The following is a 19,679-nucleotide window of genomic DNA, read 5'->3' on the forward strand; positions in this document are numbered from 1 at the left end:
ATAATTTGCACAGGGCAAGGGTACAGGAATTCTTTGCAGGATTCCTAAGCTGAATGTGACTGATTGGGAGACGAAGGTCACTGTCATCAACTACTTTATACTTTGGTTCCTGGCACGTATTTGTATATTATTCATATGGTTTAAAAGTGAGAGAAATCTGCTTGAGAACCCGTGGGAGTTAATAAGTAGACGCAGCCAGTAGGCCTCTGTAGGCCACCATCTTAAGCCATTAAACACTGGATCTCTGAGGACTTAGTTATTAGGGGCTTGTGAATCAGGTAGTTTTGAGGTGGGGGTGTACTGGATTAGAGGTGCATCTGGAAAGACCATGGCCGTAGACCAGTCGCCGGTGCCATCCTGTGGTTCCTACCTAGATGAATCATTAGACCTCTGTGACACAGTCCTACATCTTTGACCTCTTCTAGCCATCTAAGGTTTAAGTTTAAAAGAGTTCAGCCACACTGTGCCTAGGCTTCTCCCTTGTGGTTTTTCTTATTAGGCAGTGGACAGATGATCTGAAAAGGGTTGGGGTATTTATGAGTGTGATGGTCTCATTGTAGAAGAAAATTTAATGTATTTTAATAATTTGTCACATTAATGTTCATTGCTTATTGAATAGAGATGATAGTCAAAAAGTCATAACAAGTAATTAAAGGCCTAAAAGTAAAATCCAAAATTCTTTATAATGGACTACAGTTATTATAAATTCCCCACAACTTAGAACAGCATTAATTCATATCTGCTATGCTAAATTCTGATAACATGAAAGATGAATATAAATAGGCACCCCAAGATCAGTAACCTTCAGACTCATTCTTGAGAAACTGGATTCTGAGTCAAGCAGTTTAATAATATTTAGAAGACTGTTAGTTCTGTGACAAGACATAGGCTCATTATGAATGGAAACTTTTGTATCCTTCTATTCATCTCTGTCCCTGTGTGCCCTGTTTTTAATATGCACTCCATCAGCCCTGTGCAGATTCTGTTGATCAGGTTGGGCACTTCCTGCGTTCATGAAGCCTGCCTAAGTAGACGGCTCTGGGTGCCATCCTGGAAACAAGACCTTCTTTATCTTTGGGCTTGATGTTTTTTTGCAGAAACTTCAGAGGATCTGGGAAAGAACATCTTGCCATCTGCAAGCACAGAGCACAGTGGAGATTTGAAACCTTCTTCTGCTGACCCAGGATCTGTGAGAGAAGACTCGGGCTTCCTCTGCTGGAAGAAGGGGTGCAATCAGGTTTTCAAGACTTCAGCTGCCCTCCAGACACATTTCAACGAGGTACATGCCAAGAGGCCCCAGCTGCCCGTGTCAGATCGCCACGTGTACAAATACCGCTGCAACCAGTGCAGCCTGGCTTTCAAGACCATTGAAAAGTTGCAGCTGCATTCTCAGTACCATGTGATCCGAGCCGCCACCATGTGCTGTCTCTGTCAGCGCAGTTTTCGAACATTCCAGGCTCTGAAAAAACACCTTGAGACAAGCCACCTGGAGTTGAGTGAGGCCGACATTCAACAACTTTATGGTGGCCTTCTGGCCAATGGGGACCTCCTGGCAATGGGAGACCCCACCCTGGCTGAAGACCACACCATAATTGTTGAAGAAGACAAGGAAGAAGAAAGTGACTTGGAAGATAAACAGAGCCCCACGGGCAGTGACTCTGGGTCGGTACAAGAAGATTCAGGCTCAGAGCCAAAGAGAGCTCTACCTTTCAGAAAAGGCCCCAACTTTACTATGGAAAAGTTTCTAGACCCTTCTCGCCCTTACAAGTGCACCGTCTGTAAGGAATCTTTCACTCAAAAGAACATACTGCTGGTGCACTACAATTCTGTCTCCCACCTGCACAAGTTAAAGAGAGCCCTTCAAGAATCAGCAACTGGTCAACCAGAACCCACCAGCAGCCCAGACAACAAACCCTTTAAGTGTAACACTTGTAATGTGGCCTATAGCCAGAGTTCCACTCTGGAGATCCACATGAGGTCTGTGCTGCATCAAACCAAAGCCCGAGCAGCCAAGCTGGAGGCTGCAAGTGGTAGCAGCAATGGGACTGGGAACAGTGGCAGTGTCCCACTGAGTTCCTCCATACCAAGTCCCGTGAGCACCAGTGGCAGTAGTAACACCTTTACCACCACCAATCCAAGTAGTGCCAGCATCACTCCGAGCTCCGGCTTACTGAGCCAAGTGCCCGCTGAGAGTGTTGGGATGCTGCCCCTAGGGAATCCCATTGGTGCCAACATTGCTTCCCCTTCAGAGCCCAAGGAGGCCAATCGGAAGAAGCTGGCAGACATGATCGCATCCAGGCAGCAGCAACAACAGCAGCAGCAGCAACAGCAGCAGCAGCAGCAGCAGCAGCAGCAGCAACAACAACAAGCTCAGACACTGGCCCAGGCCCAGGCTCAAGTTCAGGCTCACTTGCAGCAGGAACTGCAGCAGCAGGCTGCCCTGATCCAGTCCCAGCTGTTTAACCCCACCCTCCTGCCTCACTTCCCCATGACCACTGAGACCCTGCTCCAGCTGCAGCAGCAGCAGCACCTCCTCTTTCCTTTCTACATCCCCAGCTCTGAGTTCCAGCTCAACCCTGAGGTGAGCTTGCCAGTGACAAGCGGGGCCCTGACGCTGACAGGGACGGGGCCAGGCCTGCTGGAAGATCTGAAGGCTCAGGTTCAGATCCCACAGCAGAGCCACCAGCAGATCCTGCAGCAGCAGCAGCAGCAGCAACAGCAAAATCAACTTCTGTCCCAGAGTCACTCTGCCCTCCTTCAGCCAAGCCAGCTCCCGGAAAAGAAAAACAAATTGGTCATCAAAGACAAGGAAAAAGAGAGCCAGAGAGAGAGGGAGGGTGCTGAAGGGGGAGAAGGCATCGCAGGGCCGAAGGAGCTGCTGCCAGATGCCTTGAAGGCCAAAGAGAAGAAAGAGCTGGCACCAGGGGGTGGTTCTGAGCCTTCTATGCTTCCTCCACGCATCGCCTCGGATGCCAGAGGGAACGCCACCAAGGCCTTGCTGGAGAACTTCGGCTTTGAGCTGGTCATTCAGTACAACGAGAACAAGCAGAAGGTGCAGAAGAAGACCGGGAAGACGGAGCAGGGAGAGAACCTGGAGAAGCTTGAGTGCGACTCCTGCGGCAAGCTGTTTTCCAACATCTTGATTTTAAAGAGTCATCAAGAGCATGTTCATCAGAATTACTTCCCCTTTAAGCAGCTGGAGAGGTTTGCCAAACAGTACAGAGAGCACTATGATAAACTGTACCCTCTGAGGCCCCAGACCCCAGAGCCCCCGCCCCCGCCCCCTCCGCCCCCTCCGCCCCCGCTTCCTGCAGCACCTCCACAGCCAGCCTCCACGCCTGCCATCCCGGCATCAGCCCCACCCATCGCCTCGCCCACCATCGCCCCGGCCCAGCCCTCAGTGCCGCTCACCCAGCTCTCCATGCCGATGGAGCTGCCCATCTTCTCGCCGCTGATGATGCAGACCATGCCACTGCAGACCCTGCCGGCTCAGCTGCCCCCTCAGCTTGGCCCTGTGGAGCCTCTGCCCGCAGACCTGGCCCAGTTGTACCAGCACCAGCTCAATCCAACCCTGCTCCAGCAGCAGAACAAGAGGCCTCGCACCAGGATCACCGATGACCAGCTCCGAGTGCTGCGGCAGTATTTTGACATCAACAACTCCCCCAGCGAGGAGCAGATCAAAGAGATGGCAGACAAGTCTGGGTTGCCCCAGAAAGTGATCAAGCACTGGTTCAGGAACACTCTCTTCAAAGAGCGGCAGCGCAACAAGGACTCCCCCTACAACTTCAGCAATCCTCCCATCACCAGCCTGGAGGAGCTCAAGATCGACTCGAGGCCGCCTTCCCCAGAACCTCAGAAGCAGGAGTACTGGGGTAGCAAGAGGTCTTCCAGAACAAGGTTTACTGACTACCAGCTGAGAGTCCTCCAGGACTTCTTTGATGCCAATGCTTACCCAAAGGACGATGAATTTGAGCAACTCTCTAATTTACTGAACCTTCCAACCCGAGTCATTGTGGTGTGGTTTCAGAATGCCCGACAGAAGGCCAGGAAAAATTATGAGAATCAGGGAGAGGGCAAAGATGGAGAGCGGCGAGAGCTTACAAATGATAGATACATCCGAACAAGCAACCTGAACTACCAGTGCAAGAAATGTAGCCTGGTGTTCCAGCGCATCTTTGATCTCATCAAGCACCAGAAGAAGCTGTGTTACAAGGACGAGGACGAGGAGGGGCAGGACGACAGCCAAAACGAGGACTCCATGGATGCCATGGAAATCCTCACCCCCACCAGCTCCTCCTGCAGCACCCCGATGCCCTCGCAGGCTTACAGTGCCCCCGCACCATCGGCCAATACAGCTCCCTCTGCTTTCCTGCAGCTTACAGCGGAGGCCGACGACCTGGCCACCTTCAGTTCAAAAGCAGAGGCGAGTGATGAGAAACCAAAGCAGGCTGACCCTCCCAGTGCACAGCCGAACCAAACCCAAGAAAAGCAAGGACAACCAAAGGCAGAGCTGCAGCAGCAAGACCAGCCGGAGCAGAAGACCAGTGCACCCCAGCCAAAGCTCCCACAGCTGGCTGCCCCGCCCTCCCTGCCACAGCCTCCTCCACAGGCGCCCCCTCCTCAGTGTCCCCTGCCCCAGTCGAGCCCCAGTCCTTCTCAGCTCTCCCACCTGCCCCTCAAGCCCCTCCACACGTCAACTCCTCAACAGCTGGCGAACCTACCTCCTCAGCTAATCCCCTACCAGTGCGACCAGTGCAAGCTGGCCTTCCCATCATTTGAGCACTGGCAGGAGCATCAGCAGCTTCACTTCCTGAGTGCGCAGAACCAGTTCATCCACCCTCAGTTTTTGGACCGGTCACTGGACATGCCTTTCATGCTGTTTGATCCCAGCAACCCACTCCTGGCCAGCCAGCTGCTCTCGGGGGCCATTCCCCAGATCCCCGCCAGCTCGGCCACCTCTCCTTCCACGCCCACCTCCACCATGAACACTCTCAAGAGGAAGCTGGAGGAAAAGGCCAGCGGGAGCCCCGGAGAGAATGACAGTGGGACGGGAGGGGAGGAGCCGCAGAGGGACAAGCGTCTGAGGACGACCATTACGCCGGAACAGCTGGAAATTCTTTACCAAAAGTATCTGCTGGACTCCAATCCAACTCGAAAGATGTTGGATCACATCGCGCACGAGGTGGGCTTGAAGAAACGCGTGGTGCAGGTCTGGTTTCAGAACACCCGAGCTCGGGAAAGGAAAGGACAGTTCCGGGCTGTGGGCCCAGCCCAGGCCCACAGACGATGCCCTTTTTGCAGAGCGCTCTTCAAAGCCAAGACTGCCCTCGAGGCTCATATCCGGTCCCGCCACTGGCATGAAGCCAAGAGAGCCGGCTACAACCTGACTCTGTCTGCAATGCTCTTAGACTGTGACGGGGGACTCCAGATGAAAGGAGATATTTTTGATGGAACTAGCTTTTCCCACCTTCCCCCAAGCAGTAGTGATGGTCAGGGTGTCCCCCTCTCACCTGTGAGTAAGACCATGGAGCTGTCTCCCAGAACTCTCCTCAGCCCTTCCTCCATCAAGGTGGAGGGGATCGAAGACTTTGAAAGCCCCTCCATGTCCTCTGTTAATCTAAACTTTGACCAAACTAAGCTGGACAACGATGACTGTTCCTCTGTCAACACGGCAATCACAGACACCACAACAGGAGACGAGGGCAATGCGGATAATGACAGTGCGACGGGAATAGCAACTGAAACCAAATCATCTTCTGCACCCAGTGAGGGGCTGACCAAAGCAGCCATGATGGCAATGTCTGAGTATGAAGATCGGTTGTCATCTGGTCTGGTCAGCCCAGCCCCAAGCTTTTATAGCAAAGAATATGACAACGAAGGTACTGTGGACTACAGTGAAACCTCAAGCCTTGCGGACCCCTGCTCCCCGAGTCCTGGTGTGAGTGGTTCCGCAGGCAAATCTGGTGACAGCGGGGATCGGCCTGGGCAGAAACGTTTTCGCACTCAAATGACCAATTTGCAGCTGAAGGTCCTCAAGTCATGCTTTAATGACTATAGGACACCCACTATGCTAGAGTGTGAGGTCCTGGGCAATGACATTGGACTGCCAAAGAGAGTTGTTCAGGTCTGGTTCCAGAACGCCCGGGCAAAAGAAAAGAAGTCCAAGTTAAGCATGGCCAAGCATTTTGGTATAAACCAAACAAGTTACGAGGGACCCAAAACAGAGTGCACTTTGTGTGGCATCAAGTACAGCGCTCGGCTGTCTGTACGTGACCATATCTTTTCCCAACAGCACATCTCCAAAGTCAAAGACACCATTGGAAGCCAGTTGGACAAGGAGAAAGAATACTTTGACCCAGCCACTGTACGTCAGTTGATGGCTCAACAAGAGTTGGACCGGATTAAAAAGGCCAATGAGGTCCTTGGACTGGCAGCTCAGCAGCAAGGGATGTTTGACAACGCCCCTCTCCAGGCTCTTAACCTTCCTACAGCGTATCCAGCGCTCCAGGGCATTCCTCCCGTGTTGCTCCCCGGCCTCAACAGCCCCTCCTTGCCAGGCTTTACTCCATCCAACACAGGTAGGTTCTGTTCTAGGTGATTCTTTTCAGCATTAAAGCTCAGTTAGTGTTTTGTTGTGTGGTGACCATGCCAAACCCTCCTGAGTACTGGGCAAACAGGAAGCTTTTGTTTCTGCTTCTTTGAAAGCAGCAAGAATATATTTCCCTCTACTGCGCCATCCCAGTGCCAGTGTGTACATGGGTTCTTGGCCTTTCTAATCAAGTCTAGGGATGGGAGCTCCTGGTTAGAACAGTCTCCTCGGAAACCACACTTATGCCCTATGTTCTGCAGCACAACCAGCGTGTGTGCTATAGGGAAGAACTTGACATGCTGATTCCTAGGGAATTTTCAAGAGGTTTCCATCATAGACCCTTCCATTTGGGTCTATGAAATGGCCAGTCTCATCTAGATAGTTGTTGCAAATATAAGACATTTAGTCCTAGCTAATTCTAGATGGTACCCTATGGAAACTGGTCCAGGAAAATTTACTCTTTGCCCTCACCTGGGGTCCCTGCTGTCTGTTTTAGAGAACTCCTGTGATAGATCTGCTATCAGGAAGATGCTCTTCTGTGGTGGCTCCTCATTACTGTTTGGGTTATCTTCTAGCCAGAGCAACAGTAGCCGGGCTAGTTTCTAAGGAGATCACCTTTCTACTTGAAAGTACTGACCAGGAATCTTGTACTTGGCCTTGGGGTTCTTAGTTTTGACATGGCCATGTCAGTCTTCCAGATAGAGGTACTAATTCGCACTGTAGACATCCTCAGTCACCCCTTCGTTTTCTTTTCCCTTTCCTCCCTCCCACCCATTGACAATCATAAATACTGGCTTCTGTATTCTCAACAGGAAGTTTGCAGGTCTTCCTACATACCTCTTGTTTGTCCTCCTCTGTCCTCACCCATCTTCCCTGATCCAGCTGTCTTTCCCAAATTGGACTCTCCCCTCCAAGGTCCCAGGAGGACTTGGCCCCCACCCCACCCACAACAGCCTTCACTGACCAGTACATGCTGAACCAAGGAGAGCTCCTCAGAGGGCTTCCTGGTCTTCAAAATGTGCCCATTCCCAAGGGTTAAAGCTGCTCTGCAGCCCTAGTTTCTGACCGAATAAACTCCAAGTTTTGCAGCTTTGGCCATTTTTACCAGGACAAAGAAAGTACTGAATTCCTGGTCCCAGTTTCTTATCCAAAGAGAACAAGAAAAGAAAGCATTGAGACACAGCAGTCATTGCATATGTGTATTGGCAAGTAACACCACAGAATGCTGCTAAGCCTGCCGGACAGAAGCCAGGAAACAAGCTATGGAAAGTGCCAGGCACTGAATTATCGTTGTAGCCCAGGGGCTTAGGAAGGCCCAGCGTATCATAAAAACGTGGAAAAAAAAAAGTAGAACCAGAATGTCTGATGTATTCCCCTTGTTTTACAGATGAGAAAACTGAGGCCCAGAGAGGTCAAGACCATTCAGCAAGCTAGGGTAGGAGCCAGAGCTCCCACCCAGGCCTCCGGGCTCCCAGTGCTATGTGCTCCTTCCACAACACCCAATATGAGCCAGTCAGTCAACAGGTATACATTTAGTGCTACTTAGGTTCTGACCGCTTGAGTAGACCCAAGATAGAAAGCTGTGCTTTTAATCAGTCAGGGTAGCCAGGTAACCCAGTGCCCCAGTTGCCAGCACCTGCTTGTACCACAGCTCAAGAGCACTGATCTGGAATGGGAGGGAAAGAACTTGTGTTTATTAAGCATTTACTGTATGTCAGGCCTAATGCTGAGCTCTTTGTACATGGCCTTTCATTTGATCTCCAGAACCATCTATTGTGGAAAGCTGGGGTTCCAAGAGGTCAGTTAGTGGATCCAAGGTTGCACAGCCAGTGTGCGTCAGCCATAATCCATACAGGGTCAGTCTGACTCCAGAGGTACAAGAGTAAGACTCAGGGTGGTGAAGCACCTTGCTTGGTTGTGATCTTACCGAAAACCAAGAATTTTTGTGAAGGTGCATTGACTAGTGCAAGCTTGGCAAATAGCAGGGGTTAGGAAATGTTTCTTAAATTTTGAGTCTCCCTCATAGACAATTGGTTGAACACATACAAAGTCGATTTAAGGCCTCCTGACCTGAATCTTCATCTCAAAGGCCTAAAGCCCCAAGAATGGGGGATCTGTGGACATTCCCTCTTTGCCCCACAGATCTTTTGGCTCTGGCCTCAAACCTGAAATGTGGAGCGGGCCCGTTGCTTAGTGGTAGACAGAAAGAGCCTTGTTCCAGATTTAGAATTCATAATCCCTTCTGTCTTTGCCTCATTTATGCCAGTTTAACCATCAAGCATTTGAATTTTTCTGGTACAATCAATCAGTCACTTCTCTGGTTTCAGTTGCTTGTATGCATTGAGGAGATTGGATGAGTTACTCTCAGCATATTCCCTTTCTGCTGTTTTGGAAGAGTCCATTATGTGATGCCGAGGGAAGCTTCCTTCTTCCAATGTTAGCAGATGTTTTCCTGGGATTGGTGACTTGAAGCAACCTTATTTTCATCTGAAACCTAAGGGTTTTGATAGTCAAGGGAACATTGTACCACTCCTGCTGGATATCACCATAGTCTTCACCCAGGTCTAGGCTTCAAGTGGTTTGTTTTGTTTTGTTTCTCACGAAGAGTGTCATGCTGTGGAACTATTGCCCCAGCTTTCTGGCAAGTGGTCCCAGTTAAATACTAATGAGCTATAAGATTTTTTAATTTTACATTCTTGTGTAAAATTTTATATTCTGTTGTGAAAAATCCACGAAGGGGTGTGTGCCGTGCAGCAGTGCAGATTGGTGAATCTGGAGAGTCCTGAGGGCCACTCCCTGTGCACTCTGGACTCCACAACCTGCCTGTTCTCAGCATTTCTTCCGCTAGCACACTGCCCCTTGCTGCCTTTCCTTATAACCCAGCTGTCTGAACATGCCTGAGGCTTGGTGTACCATCAGCCACAATGCCCTCCTCACATCACCCCGGAACCAAACACACCCTCTAGGTGACAGGTGTGTGTTGAGGAGGACTGAGGCCCTGGGCTGGGTGAAGGCTTTCTTTGCAGAGTGTAGGTGGTGAGGACTGAGCATGATTGACGGTGGGTCCCTGCCAACAGGATTAGAGACCCCTGAGACCCATAAACAGTAGTCAGGGGTTGGCTATGATGTCTTGGGAATTGACGGTATCAGTACTTTCTTCTATTTCTGAGGCTGCTTTTCTCTTTCTGTGACTGGTCCTCAAGCAGCTGAATCCCCACTGGGCTTTCCTTCACACAGGGGCAGGAGGAGGTGGCAGTCTTATTCAGCAGACTTGGAGCACATCAGCAGAGCCAGGGCACTGGAGCAGTTTTCCCTGAGTGGGTTTGTTTATTTCTTCCCAGGCCCCTCCTCCACACTCCTATGGTTCTCTTCTCTGGCCTCCTAAAGCACCCATTCAGTTGCGGCAATGGAGGTCAGAGAGGAAGGATATGTATAGAGCCTGTTTTGTTTGCTGTGGCCTTGGGTCTTTGCCAGGATTCTTGCTTTGGCTCCCTTCTCCAGACAACTTCTGGTGGAGCCTCCTGGCTGTACTATTTCTGTAGTGCTTTGATGAAAGCCCCTGGTTCAAATGAGCCCCAGCTGGAAACAGCTAGTTTGGGGGCCTCCAGACTAATTGCATTGGGCAGAGTGAATGGTATCTGGGAGTGCATGGCAAGGATAGTGTCAGCTAATGGGTGTGGTATGCTGGGTAGGAAGGTGTTGCAAGTTGTTTAGCTGAAAGGGGAACGATGGGAGCTGATCAAAAGGACTGGGTCCCTATCACAATGCTCAGCTATCCAGTCCTGGGCCTGGTGGGACGCTTCTGTTGAAAATGTTGGTTTTGAGAGGATCTTTCAGGCTGAAACCTTGACATCTCAGATTGTGCCAGTGACACAGGTAAATGTCTTGAGCTTCAGCCTTGCCACCCTGGACTAACTGGTTATTTCTCTTTCTGTCTCGGTTCCTTTTAGCTTTAACGTCTCCTAAACCGAACTTGATGGGTCTGCCCAGCACAACAGTTCCTTCCCCTGGCCTCCCCACATCTGGATTACCAAATAAACCGTCCTCAGCATCGCTGAGCTCCCCGACCCCAGCACAAGCCACCATGGCGATGGCCCCTCAGCAACCCCCCCAACCCCAGCAGCAGCAGCAGCCACAGGTGCAGCAGCCTCCTCCTCCGCCAGCAGCCCAGCTGCCACCCACCCCACAGCTCCCACCGCAGCAGCAACGCAAGGACAAAGACAGTGAGAAAGTAAAGGAGAAGGAGAAGGCACACAAAGGGAAAGGTGAACCCCTGCCTGCCCCCAAGAAGGAGAAGGGAGAGGCGCCCACAGCCGCTGCAGCCACGCTCTCTGCCCCACTGCCCGCCATGGAGTATGCAGTGGACCCTGCTCAGCTGCAGGCCCTGCAGGCAGCCTTGACTTCAGACCCCACAGCACTGCTCACGAGCCAGTTCCTTCCTTACTTTGTACCAGGCTTTTCTCCTTATTACGCCCCCCAGATCCCTGGCGCCCTGCAGAGCGGGTACCTGCAGCCTATGTATGGCATGGAAGGCCTGTTCCCCTACAGCCCTGCGCTGTCGCAGGCCCTGATGGGGCTGTCCCCGGGCTCCCTACTGCAGCAGTACCAGCAATACCAGCAGAGTCTGCAGGAGGCGATCCAGCAGCAGCAGCAGCGGCAACTGCAACAGCAGCAGCAGCAGCAGCAGAAAGTGCAGCAGCAGCAGCAGCAGCAGCCCAAAGCAAGCCAAACCCCAGTCCCCCAGGGGGCTGCTTCCCCAGACAAAGACCCTGCCAAAGAATCCCCCAAACCAGAAGAGCAGAAAAATGCCCCCCGCGAGGTGTCCCCCCTCCTGCCGAAACCCCCCGAAGAGCCAGAAGCAGAAAGCAAAAGTGCGGACTCCCTCTACGACCCCTTCATTGTTCCAAAGGTGCAGTACAAGTTGGTCTGCCGCAAGTGCCAGGCGGGCTTCGGCGACGAGGAGGCGGCGAGGAGCCACCTGAAGTCCCTCTGCTTCTTCGGCCAGTCTGTGGTGAACCTGCAAGAGATGGTGCTTCACGTCCCCACCGGGAGCGGTGGCGGTGGCGGCGGCGGCGGCGGCGGCGGTGGCGGCGGCGGCGGCTCGTACCACTGCCTGGCGTGCGAGAGCGCGCTCTGTGGGGAGGAAGCTCTGAGTCAACATCTCGAGTCGGCCTTGCACAAACACAGAACAATCACGAGAGCAGCAAGAAACGCCAAAGAGCACCCTAGTTTATTACCTCACTCTGCCTGCTTCCCCGATCCTAGCACCGCATCTACCTCGCAGTCTGCCGCTCACTCAAACGACAGCCCCCCGCCCCCGTCGGCCCCCGCGCCCCCGCCCGCTTCCCCCCACGCCCCCAGGAAGGCTTGGCCGCCGGTGGTCGCCCGGGCTTCGGCCGCGAAGCCCCCTTCTTTTCCTCCTCTCTCCTCATCTTCAACGGTTACCTCAAGTTCATGCAGCACCTCAGGGGTTCAGCCCTCGATGCCAACAGACGACTATTCGGAGGAGTCTGACACGGATCTCAGCCAAAAGTCCGACGGACCGGCGAGCCCGGTGGAGGGTCCCAAAGACCCCAGCTGCCCCAAGGACAGTGGTCTGACCAGTGTAGGAACGGACACCTTCAGATTGTAAGCTTTGAAGATGAACAATACAAACAAATGAATTTAAATAAAAAAAATTAATAACAAACCAATTTCAAAAATAGACTGACTGCAATTCCAAAGCTTCTAACCAAAAAAACAAAAAAACACACAAAAAAAAAACAAAAAAAAGGAAAAAAAAGAAAAAGCGTGGGTTGTTTTCCCATATACCTATCTATGCCGGTGATTTTACATTCTTGTCTTTTTTCTTTTAATATTAAAAACAAAAACACCCCTAACCCTGTTCCATTGTGTCCTTTTGAAGGTACTATTGGTCTGGGAAACAGAAGTCCGCAGGGCCTCCCCTATGTCTTTGGAGCTTAAACCCCTTGTATATTTGCCCCTTTTCAATAAACGCCCCACCTTGAGAGCACAGAGGAGCCCGGCATGCACTGTATGGGAAAGCAGTCCACCTTGTTGCAGTTTTAGATTTCTTGCTATCTTAGCATTCAGATACCAATGGCTTGCTAAAAAGAAAAAAAGAAATGTAATGTCTTTTTATTCTCAGGTCAATCGCTCACATTTTGTTCTGTTTTCAGAATCATTGTTTTATATATATTATTTTTTCAGTTTTTTTTTTTTTTTTGGTTCCAGAAAAGATTTTGTTTTGTTTTTGTTTTGTTTTGTTAATTTAAAAAACGGGCAGAAAGTATTTGAGAAAAACAATGTGAACTGCTTTAGCTTTCTGGGGATTTTTAAGGATAGCTTTTCTGCTGAAGCCAATTTCAAGGGGAAAAGTTAAGCACTCCCACTTTCAGAAAAAAAACAAAAAACAAAAAAAAAAACCCACACACACAAAGAGTGTTGAGGACTTGTAGCTTAAAAAATAAGTTTTAAAAAACTGACTTTCTGTATTTATGATAGATATGACCATTTTTGGTGTTGAGTAGATTGTTGCATTGGAAATGAACTGAAGCAGTATGGTAGATTTAAAAGGAAAAACCTTTTGTGTACATTTAGCTTTTTGTATGGTCCAGCTGACAGCTCCTCATTTGATGTCGTCTTGTTCATCCCTAGCAGATAGATTACAATCCGTTGATTCGCCTAAGCTTTTCTCCCCTTTGTCCCTTAACTCCACTTTTCTCTTTCCTCCTCCCAACTCCCATCCTATAATCTCCCACTTAAGGTAGCTGCCTTCATTTCTTAGAGGGTAGCTGCAGAATTATTTTATAAAACTAAAGAAAGAATTTCAAAGGATTCTAGGGGTCATTAGGATCCTCACAGATTATTTTTGGTTGGGGAGTTGAAACTTTTTAAAGGCATATAATTCTAGTTACCTTTGTCTGTAGCCTTGTACATTTATTTTTTATTTATCCTTCCTTTGGCTTTTCTCTGTATCCCCTTCTTTTCCTCCTTGTTTGGTAGATGCTTCAAATATTCTTTTCCTAAACTAAGGCATTTGTTTCAGTTTGTGTAATTGGGTTGTGTACTTTTTTTATTAAAAAAAAAAAAAAGAAAAGTAAAGTTTTGGTTAGGGGTTTGGTTTTTGGTTTTGTATTTGTGTTTTTTCTTTCCTCTCTCAGAAAAAGAAATTTCATGCTTTAAATAAAATCCAAAGACACACCCTTTCACTGCTGATGCAGAAAAGAGGGAAAGGGTTCTTGTTACTTGAGAATTTGTTTCTGATTTAAACAAACAAGACTTAGTTTAATAAAAGAAAGAGTAAAACAAAAGATTCCCAGGTGGTTAGGTGCTTCTTCTGCAAGCAGAGAGGCAACTGTTAATGACAATTCCATATACCAAAAGACACATTTTTTACTTCAAAGTTTTGTCCTTGTGTTAGGCAGTCTGAGCGGCGAGTGTTCCAGAGCGCAGCCAACGAAGAAGCAGATAGCAATGTACAGAGAGCAGAAGAGGAAACCTTACGTGAGGCACCTGTGTTTATCTTAGTATCCACATTCTTGTAACACAACACAGTGCTACACATCCCCTTTTTTAATCTTAGAAACGGTCTGAACTTTGAAAGGAAAACTTTGTGCTGCTAAAACGTAGATTTTGGAGACAAATAGATGCTTTGCTGTTTCACTTTCATAGCCAAACATCAACAGACACAATCTCTCCCTTGCCCCCAAAGTGTGAAGTCCTTTTCCCCTTCATTCTCCTCCTTATGTTTCAAAAGGGAACTTTGAAGACTGTGAATACAGGTTCCATTGGTCACCTTTCAGGCTTCTTTCCCCAGTGCTGAAGCCACTCATCGACTTTGCAAAAGACTGGAGCATTCCAAGATCTGAAAATGGATTTCTTTTTTCTTTTTTTCTTTTTTAGCCGGGACTATTTTTATGAATTTGTTTTTAGTTAAATGAAAGAGTAGATCTGAACTGTTGTACATATTTCTAACTAGGCTGATGCACAGTGCAAATTCCTTTTTAATTTTTTTAAGTAGAAATTCTAAAGAATACCATCGTAACTATTCATATCAGTATCCAGTTGTAGCATAAGGTGTCAAAAACAAGTACGCAAAACATTTACTGTTTTAACAAGCTATTTCCTTTAACAAGAATTCTTGTATTTCTCCCTGTGTTTGAGATGAACATTTTTAAATTTTAAAGTTGTACAGTTTTTTTGTTGTTTTTTCATTATTTTATCTTGTTTGTAACTCTATGAAATATATATATATATATATTTTTTGCCATTTAACTGTTGTATGTTACTCTGTGTCTGTATCATAGAAAAAAAATTGTTTTTGTTTTTGGTTCTTTATGTGACACCAGTTAACAATTAACACTAGCTTTACCTGTCAAATTCTGCTAGGTTTTCTCTAAAAACTGTTTTTTAAAATGATATTGCTTGGTAATAGTGCAATTTCTGTCCCTTTCCCTCCCCCCTCAACTTTAACTTCCTTTGTAATTTTGCTACCCCTTCCCTAATGGTTTTAATTTTGGGTGGTTGGGTTTTTTGTTTTTTGTGTGGTTTTTTTTTGTGTGTGTGTGTTTTTTTCTTTCTACTATGCCATCCTCCCTCTGTGAGGCAGAGTGACTGTCAGTGTTTTGTTATGCCATGCCTTGACCTGTGGGTGTGTTTGGCAACAAATAAGGTGTTTGGGTAGATTGGCTAAGCATGCTTCCACCCACCAGTATTCCTCTGAGGGGTATGTGATTGTTTCAACCTGGAGTGGGTTGCACACTTAATGCTTTCCTCTACAACTGTACCGCCCACATGTATGTTCATTCAAAACAGAAGTAATTCTCAGCACTAACCCAGAAGTAGCAAAGCAGTCAATGAGGGTGCAAAGTTGAAGTCAAACATGAGCTGGTCACATGTTTGTGGGCTGACATCTTCAGTGGCTATGACCTGTAGCATTTACAAAGCATGAATTCACTACAACGCTCAACTGTTTGGATCCATCTCACTCGGGGAATCTATTCCTGTCTGCTGTATAGTGAGTAGCTGCGTAGGATATCCAAACTCACTTTTTAAATTAGTTCGTAACCTCCATTGGCACTTCGCTTTTTGGTTGTTGGTGGTTGTTTTTTTTGTTTGTTTGTTTGTTTTTGTTGTTTGTTTTTGGTTTTTCTCAAGGTTTTTCTCAAATACTCCACAGTGTGGGTTGGTGCCAGACACATTGGGTCATAGCACCAGCTCTTGATGCACAGAATGGGAGTGATTTTATCCATCCTTTCTCCATCCTTCCAAAAAGAAACTTAAAAGGAAAACACACACATACACATATATACACATACACACAGAGAAGAGTTAATACGTCTAGGAAGTTTTTTTTTTTTAATTAAATGCTATTTAAAGAGATGAATGTGGCCAAAGTTTTACACAATTGAAAATAAAGTAAAACAGACGGCATGTGTAAACCTGAGTTTTTCAGGCATGGCAGGAAGTTGCAGGAGAGAGAGGCAGTGACCCAAGCCAGTGCACTTGATGTTCATGGACATATATTTTTTTTAAATAATAAATTAAATTAAAACATTTTAAATAGAAGCATAAATTGAGTTGGTTGTTTGTTGGCGCTGAGATACTGCCCACTGTGAAACAAAGCTTTGACTAGTTTTTTTGTTTGTTTGTTTTCTTTCTTCAGGGGGGAGGGGGGCAAGTTTGGGTAGGAAAGAAAGCATAAATGAACATGACCCTGAGGTGAAGAGGTATATGAACAGCCTTTGCAATGTACAAAAAAACAAAAACAAAACAAAATAAAAAAAACAAAAAACAAAAAAAAAATAGAGCAAGTGAAACCAAAAATGATGTTCTTGGTGTTTTTCTATAATGTAGTCTTGTTAGCTTTTTTGTTACTGTAACAATGCTGATCTTGAACTGTACCAAAATACATGGAGACTAACAAACAGAACCACATGGAACTTTCAAACTGAAAAAAAGAAATTTGTCACAAAAACTTTGTTGTCATAGTTAAGTTGATTGTAGATGGTAATTGAATATACTCCTTTGAAAATATTTCATCAAGTATGTTTCCTGCTCATTGTGATACATTAAAAAAATATGAGCAAAAGTTCTTGACTCTGTTCCCAGATTGTGTATGTATGTATGTGTGTGTGTGTGTGTGTGTGTGTATGCATGTGTATGCTCACACTGTGTGTGTGAGAGAGCAGGGGGTTGACAGCTGGTGGAGTGTAAATTTGAACAATATCTTGAAGTTACACAAGCATGTGCACAAACTGGTTTTTTTCTTTGTTTTGCATCTCCTAGCACTCAAAAGTGCCCGAAGTTTGGGCCATGACACATTTTCATTGGTCCAAGGAAGGTGTAAGCCTGTCTTCTTAGAGAATTCTTGGCTCCAAAGAGCCTTAGTAACAGCTGGATTTTTTTTTTTTTTTTGAGAAGGGATCTCACTACATGTTGCCCAAGCTGGCCTTGAACTAGAGATCCTCCTGCCTCAGCCTCCACAATAGCTGAGATTACGAGGGTATATCACCATGCCCAACTCAACTATATTTTTAATTCATATAAACTTTTAATGTTTACGTGAAATTTTTATGCACTTGGCACAACTGAAGCAAAGAGGCTTTGCTGGTGGCCAGGAGAGAGGTAGGTTCAACTTTGCTGAACTGGGAACTGGATCTAGTGTTTGTATCTCAAGGATGAAAACAGTAAGTTAAATTAAGGGGATGATTGACTACATTTGCCTGGTCTCCCAAAGGGCTTTTCTGTATATCTTTTAGAGCAGAATTTGGGGCAAGCATAGTCTGGACAATAGCAGTAGCATTAGTAATGCCCGAATGCAAGAGACAGTTCAGTCTTATTATTAAAAAAATAAAATAAACCCTCTCTTATAATGTCTTTAATTCATTAATGAGGACTTAAAATGTCTTTAATTCATTAATGAGGACCCACATCCAAGATGCAGCCCAAAGCCCTTTCATTCATCTCTAATTTATCACCACAACTAAGAAGTAATTTGCAAAGCTCTAGCAGCTGGGCTTGGATGACATCATAGGCTGGCCATGTCCCTGCAAGGTGTGTATCATCTGCCTTTGGTCAACAGGGATTGTTTCTTTGTCAAGAGTTAAACTCCGAAACCCTTTTCTATAGGCCCAGATAGCCATTGTCAACCAAATATTTCTTCTCAGTTCCTGCAGCAGATATTCAAGAAGCAGTGACTATTCACTCAGAATCCCAGGGTTCTACAACTGGCACGAGCATCCCTAATGTTCAGAGAGGAACGCTGATTCTCTGGACAGTGCTGCAACCTTTGTGCCCAACAGGTACTGTCACCATCTGTAACCCAGATCTTTATCCAGGCATCGGACCCTTCTTTCGGGTGTTCCTAAAGAAGCAGTTGCTTTCTGTCTCAGTATGTCTTCTTGGCACACAGTCATGGATTTCTCTCCCGCACCATGAGAAGGCACAATGTTAAGAATTGTTCAGAACTAAAGCCACATCTGCCTTTCTAAGCTATAATTATTTTAGGGTCACATTGAGATGTTTTAAATGGAACCAGTTTCACAGAGAGGTTTTGCTGCTTCAGCTTTTGGAGGGAAGGTGCCTACAGTTCAAATTCTTCTACAGATAAATTTTCAACAAGAAAATAAGACAAAACTTGGTGTTGGTGGGCCCTTTGTATCAGGGAATCTAGGTGCCTAAATTACACTGAGAGAGGATTGAGTCAGAGAACTGAAGTTCTTTCTGAGAGGCTTTTTCTCTTAACGGAAAAGAAGTCTCCCAATCTGGCTTCAATACCATGCTCATGTGGATATTACTCTCCGTGGAATTAATAGACCCCCTCCCTTGGAAAATGTGAAATGGCAACATCTTAAAATGGCTGATATATGTTAGGTAACTGTTTCTAATTTTGCTTTAAAAAATGTCTGCAGTACCTAGTCCCTGTTATAGACTAATGACCGTCCAAATCTCACTTTTAACAAGTTAAGACTGTAAGTTACAAGAACACAAGCGGCTTAAGAGTCAAGTTGAAGGATGAGAAGTTTGCACCTGCTGCTCTGCTCTGCAGCCTTAATTATAGCAGGACAGATGTGCTCACGTGGCCTCCACATTACTGCTGGAGGTGGACCAGCTAAGGCTCTGGCAAAACTTGCAAAGAAATTAGTGCTCTCGAGACCATTAAAGTAGGAGGCATTTCCATTATTCTTCATTTCATGATGAAGGTGGGATTTTCCTTCCCCTTTCCTTCCTCTTGCATTCTTTTTTTTTTTTTAACTAGAGGCATATGTTTTTAAGAAGTTTTAGCCAGTTAACTTAGGTTCCTCTGAATCTGTCATCTTGAGTTTTTTAATTACAGACAACAAAACAATTTTTTGTTCCTTTATTTGTGACTATTTCATATTCTTTGTGGAAGAGATGGACTAAGACTACTTAACCTAGTTTTGAGTCTTATGTAAACCTGGGAATGAAAACTTCAGATGAACTGTTTTACTTTTGGGCAAAGATGCCTTGGCCTGAGAAATGAATGCCAAGAAGCAGCTGGGAAGAGCAGCGAGTGGGAAGGGCCTGATCAGAGAAAGCCCCAGGTCCTCAACACTCGCTCCTTCTGCTCAGTGAACCACCTTCCCCAAGCCCTCCTACAGCCCTCCCTTCCAGCCCCTCTGCAATGCCTTCTATTGAATGACACTTGTAAAAGTGTTTTGTAAAACTACACACTTCTTTGCACAGTGAAGTAGGGAAAGTGGGTGACATTTATCTCCAGCATTAGGGATAATGAGATGAGTGAGGCACAGAAGCACCAACCCCTATTGAACCTGTCCAGTGTTCCTTCTCTCCATCACACACCTGAGACATTAGAGAAGGGTGGGTGAGAGTGAGCACCAGGGTCAGTTTGGTGGGGGTTCAAATTCTGGCTCCATCATTGTGACCTTGACTGTGTTTCTTATTCCCACTACAAAATGAAGTGAAAGTGTCTATTTCATAGGGTGGTGTTGTGACAACACTGCTCAGTCCACACCACAGGCTCAAAACCTATTGCTACTCCTGGGAACTCTCAGTTCACTCTACTTTCTAAGGACTTTGGGTCTAATGTTCCAACTCCTGCCAT

The 19,679-nt window shown here is 46.8% G+C and overlaps 1 protein-coding gene across 8 annotated transcripts in view; it reads left to right on the forward strand.

Moving 5' to 3' along the window:
* Positions 1-16,682, forward strand: part of ZFHX3 (zinc finger homeobox 3) — a 270,299-nt gene extending 253,617 nt beyond the window's left edge. For 7 of the 8 annotated variants that reach the window (XM_081273798.1, XM_081273797.1, XM_081273801.1 and 4 more), the window contains 2 exons: positions 1,098-6,578; positions 10,540-16,682. In XM_081273798.1, coding sequence (XP_081129924.1) covers positions 1,098-6,578; positions 10,540-12,221 — 7,163 coding nt within the window. In that variant the 3' untranslated portion in view covers positions 12,222-16,682. Of the gene's footprint in view, positions 1-1,097; positions 6,579-7,976; positions 8,114-10,539 lie in introns of all 8 variants that reach the window. The other variant, XR_014019598.1, reaches the window with a different exon arrangement.
* The last annotated feature ends 2,997 nt before the right edge of the window (positions 16,683-19,679 follow it).

This window comes from Spermophilus citellus (assembly GCF_964194105.1).
Source record: "Spermophilus citellus genome assembly, chromosome: 18".
Taxonomy (NCBI): Eukaryota; Metazoa; Chordata; class Mammalia; order Rodentia; family Sciuridae; genus Spermophilus; species Spermophilus citellus.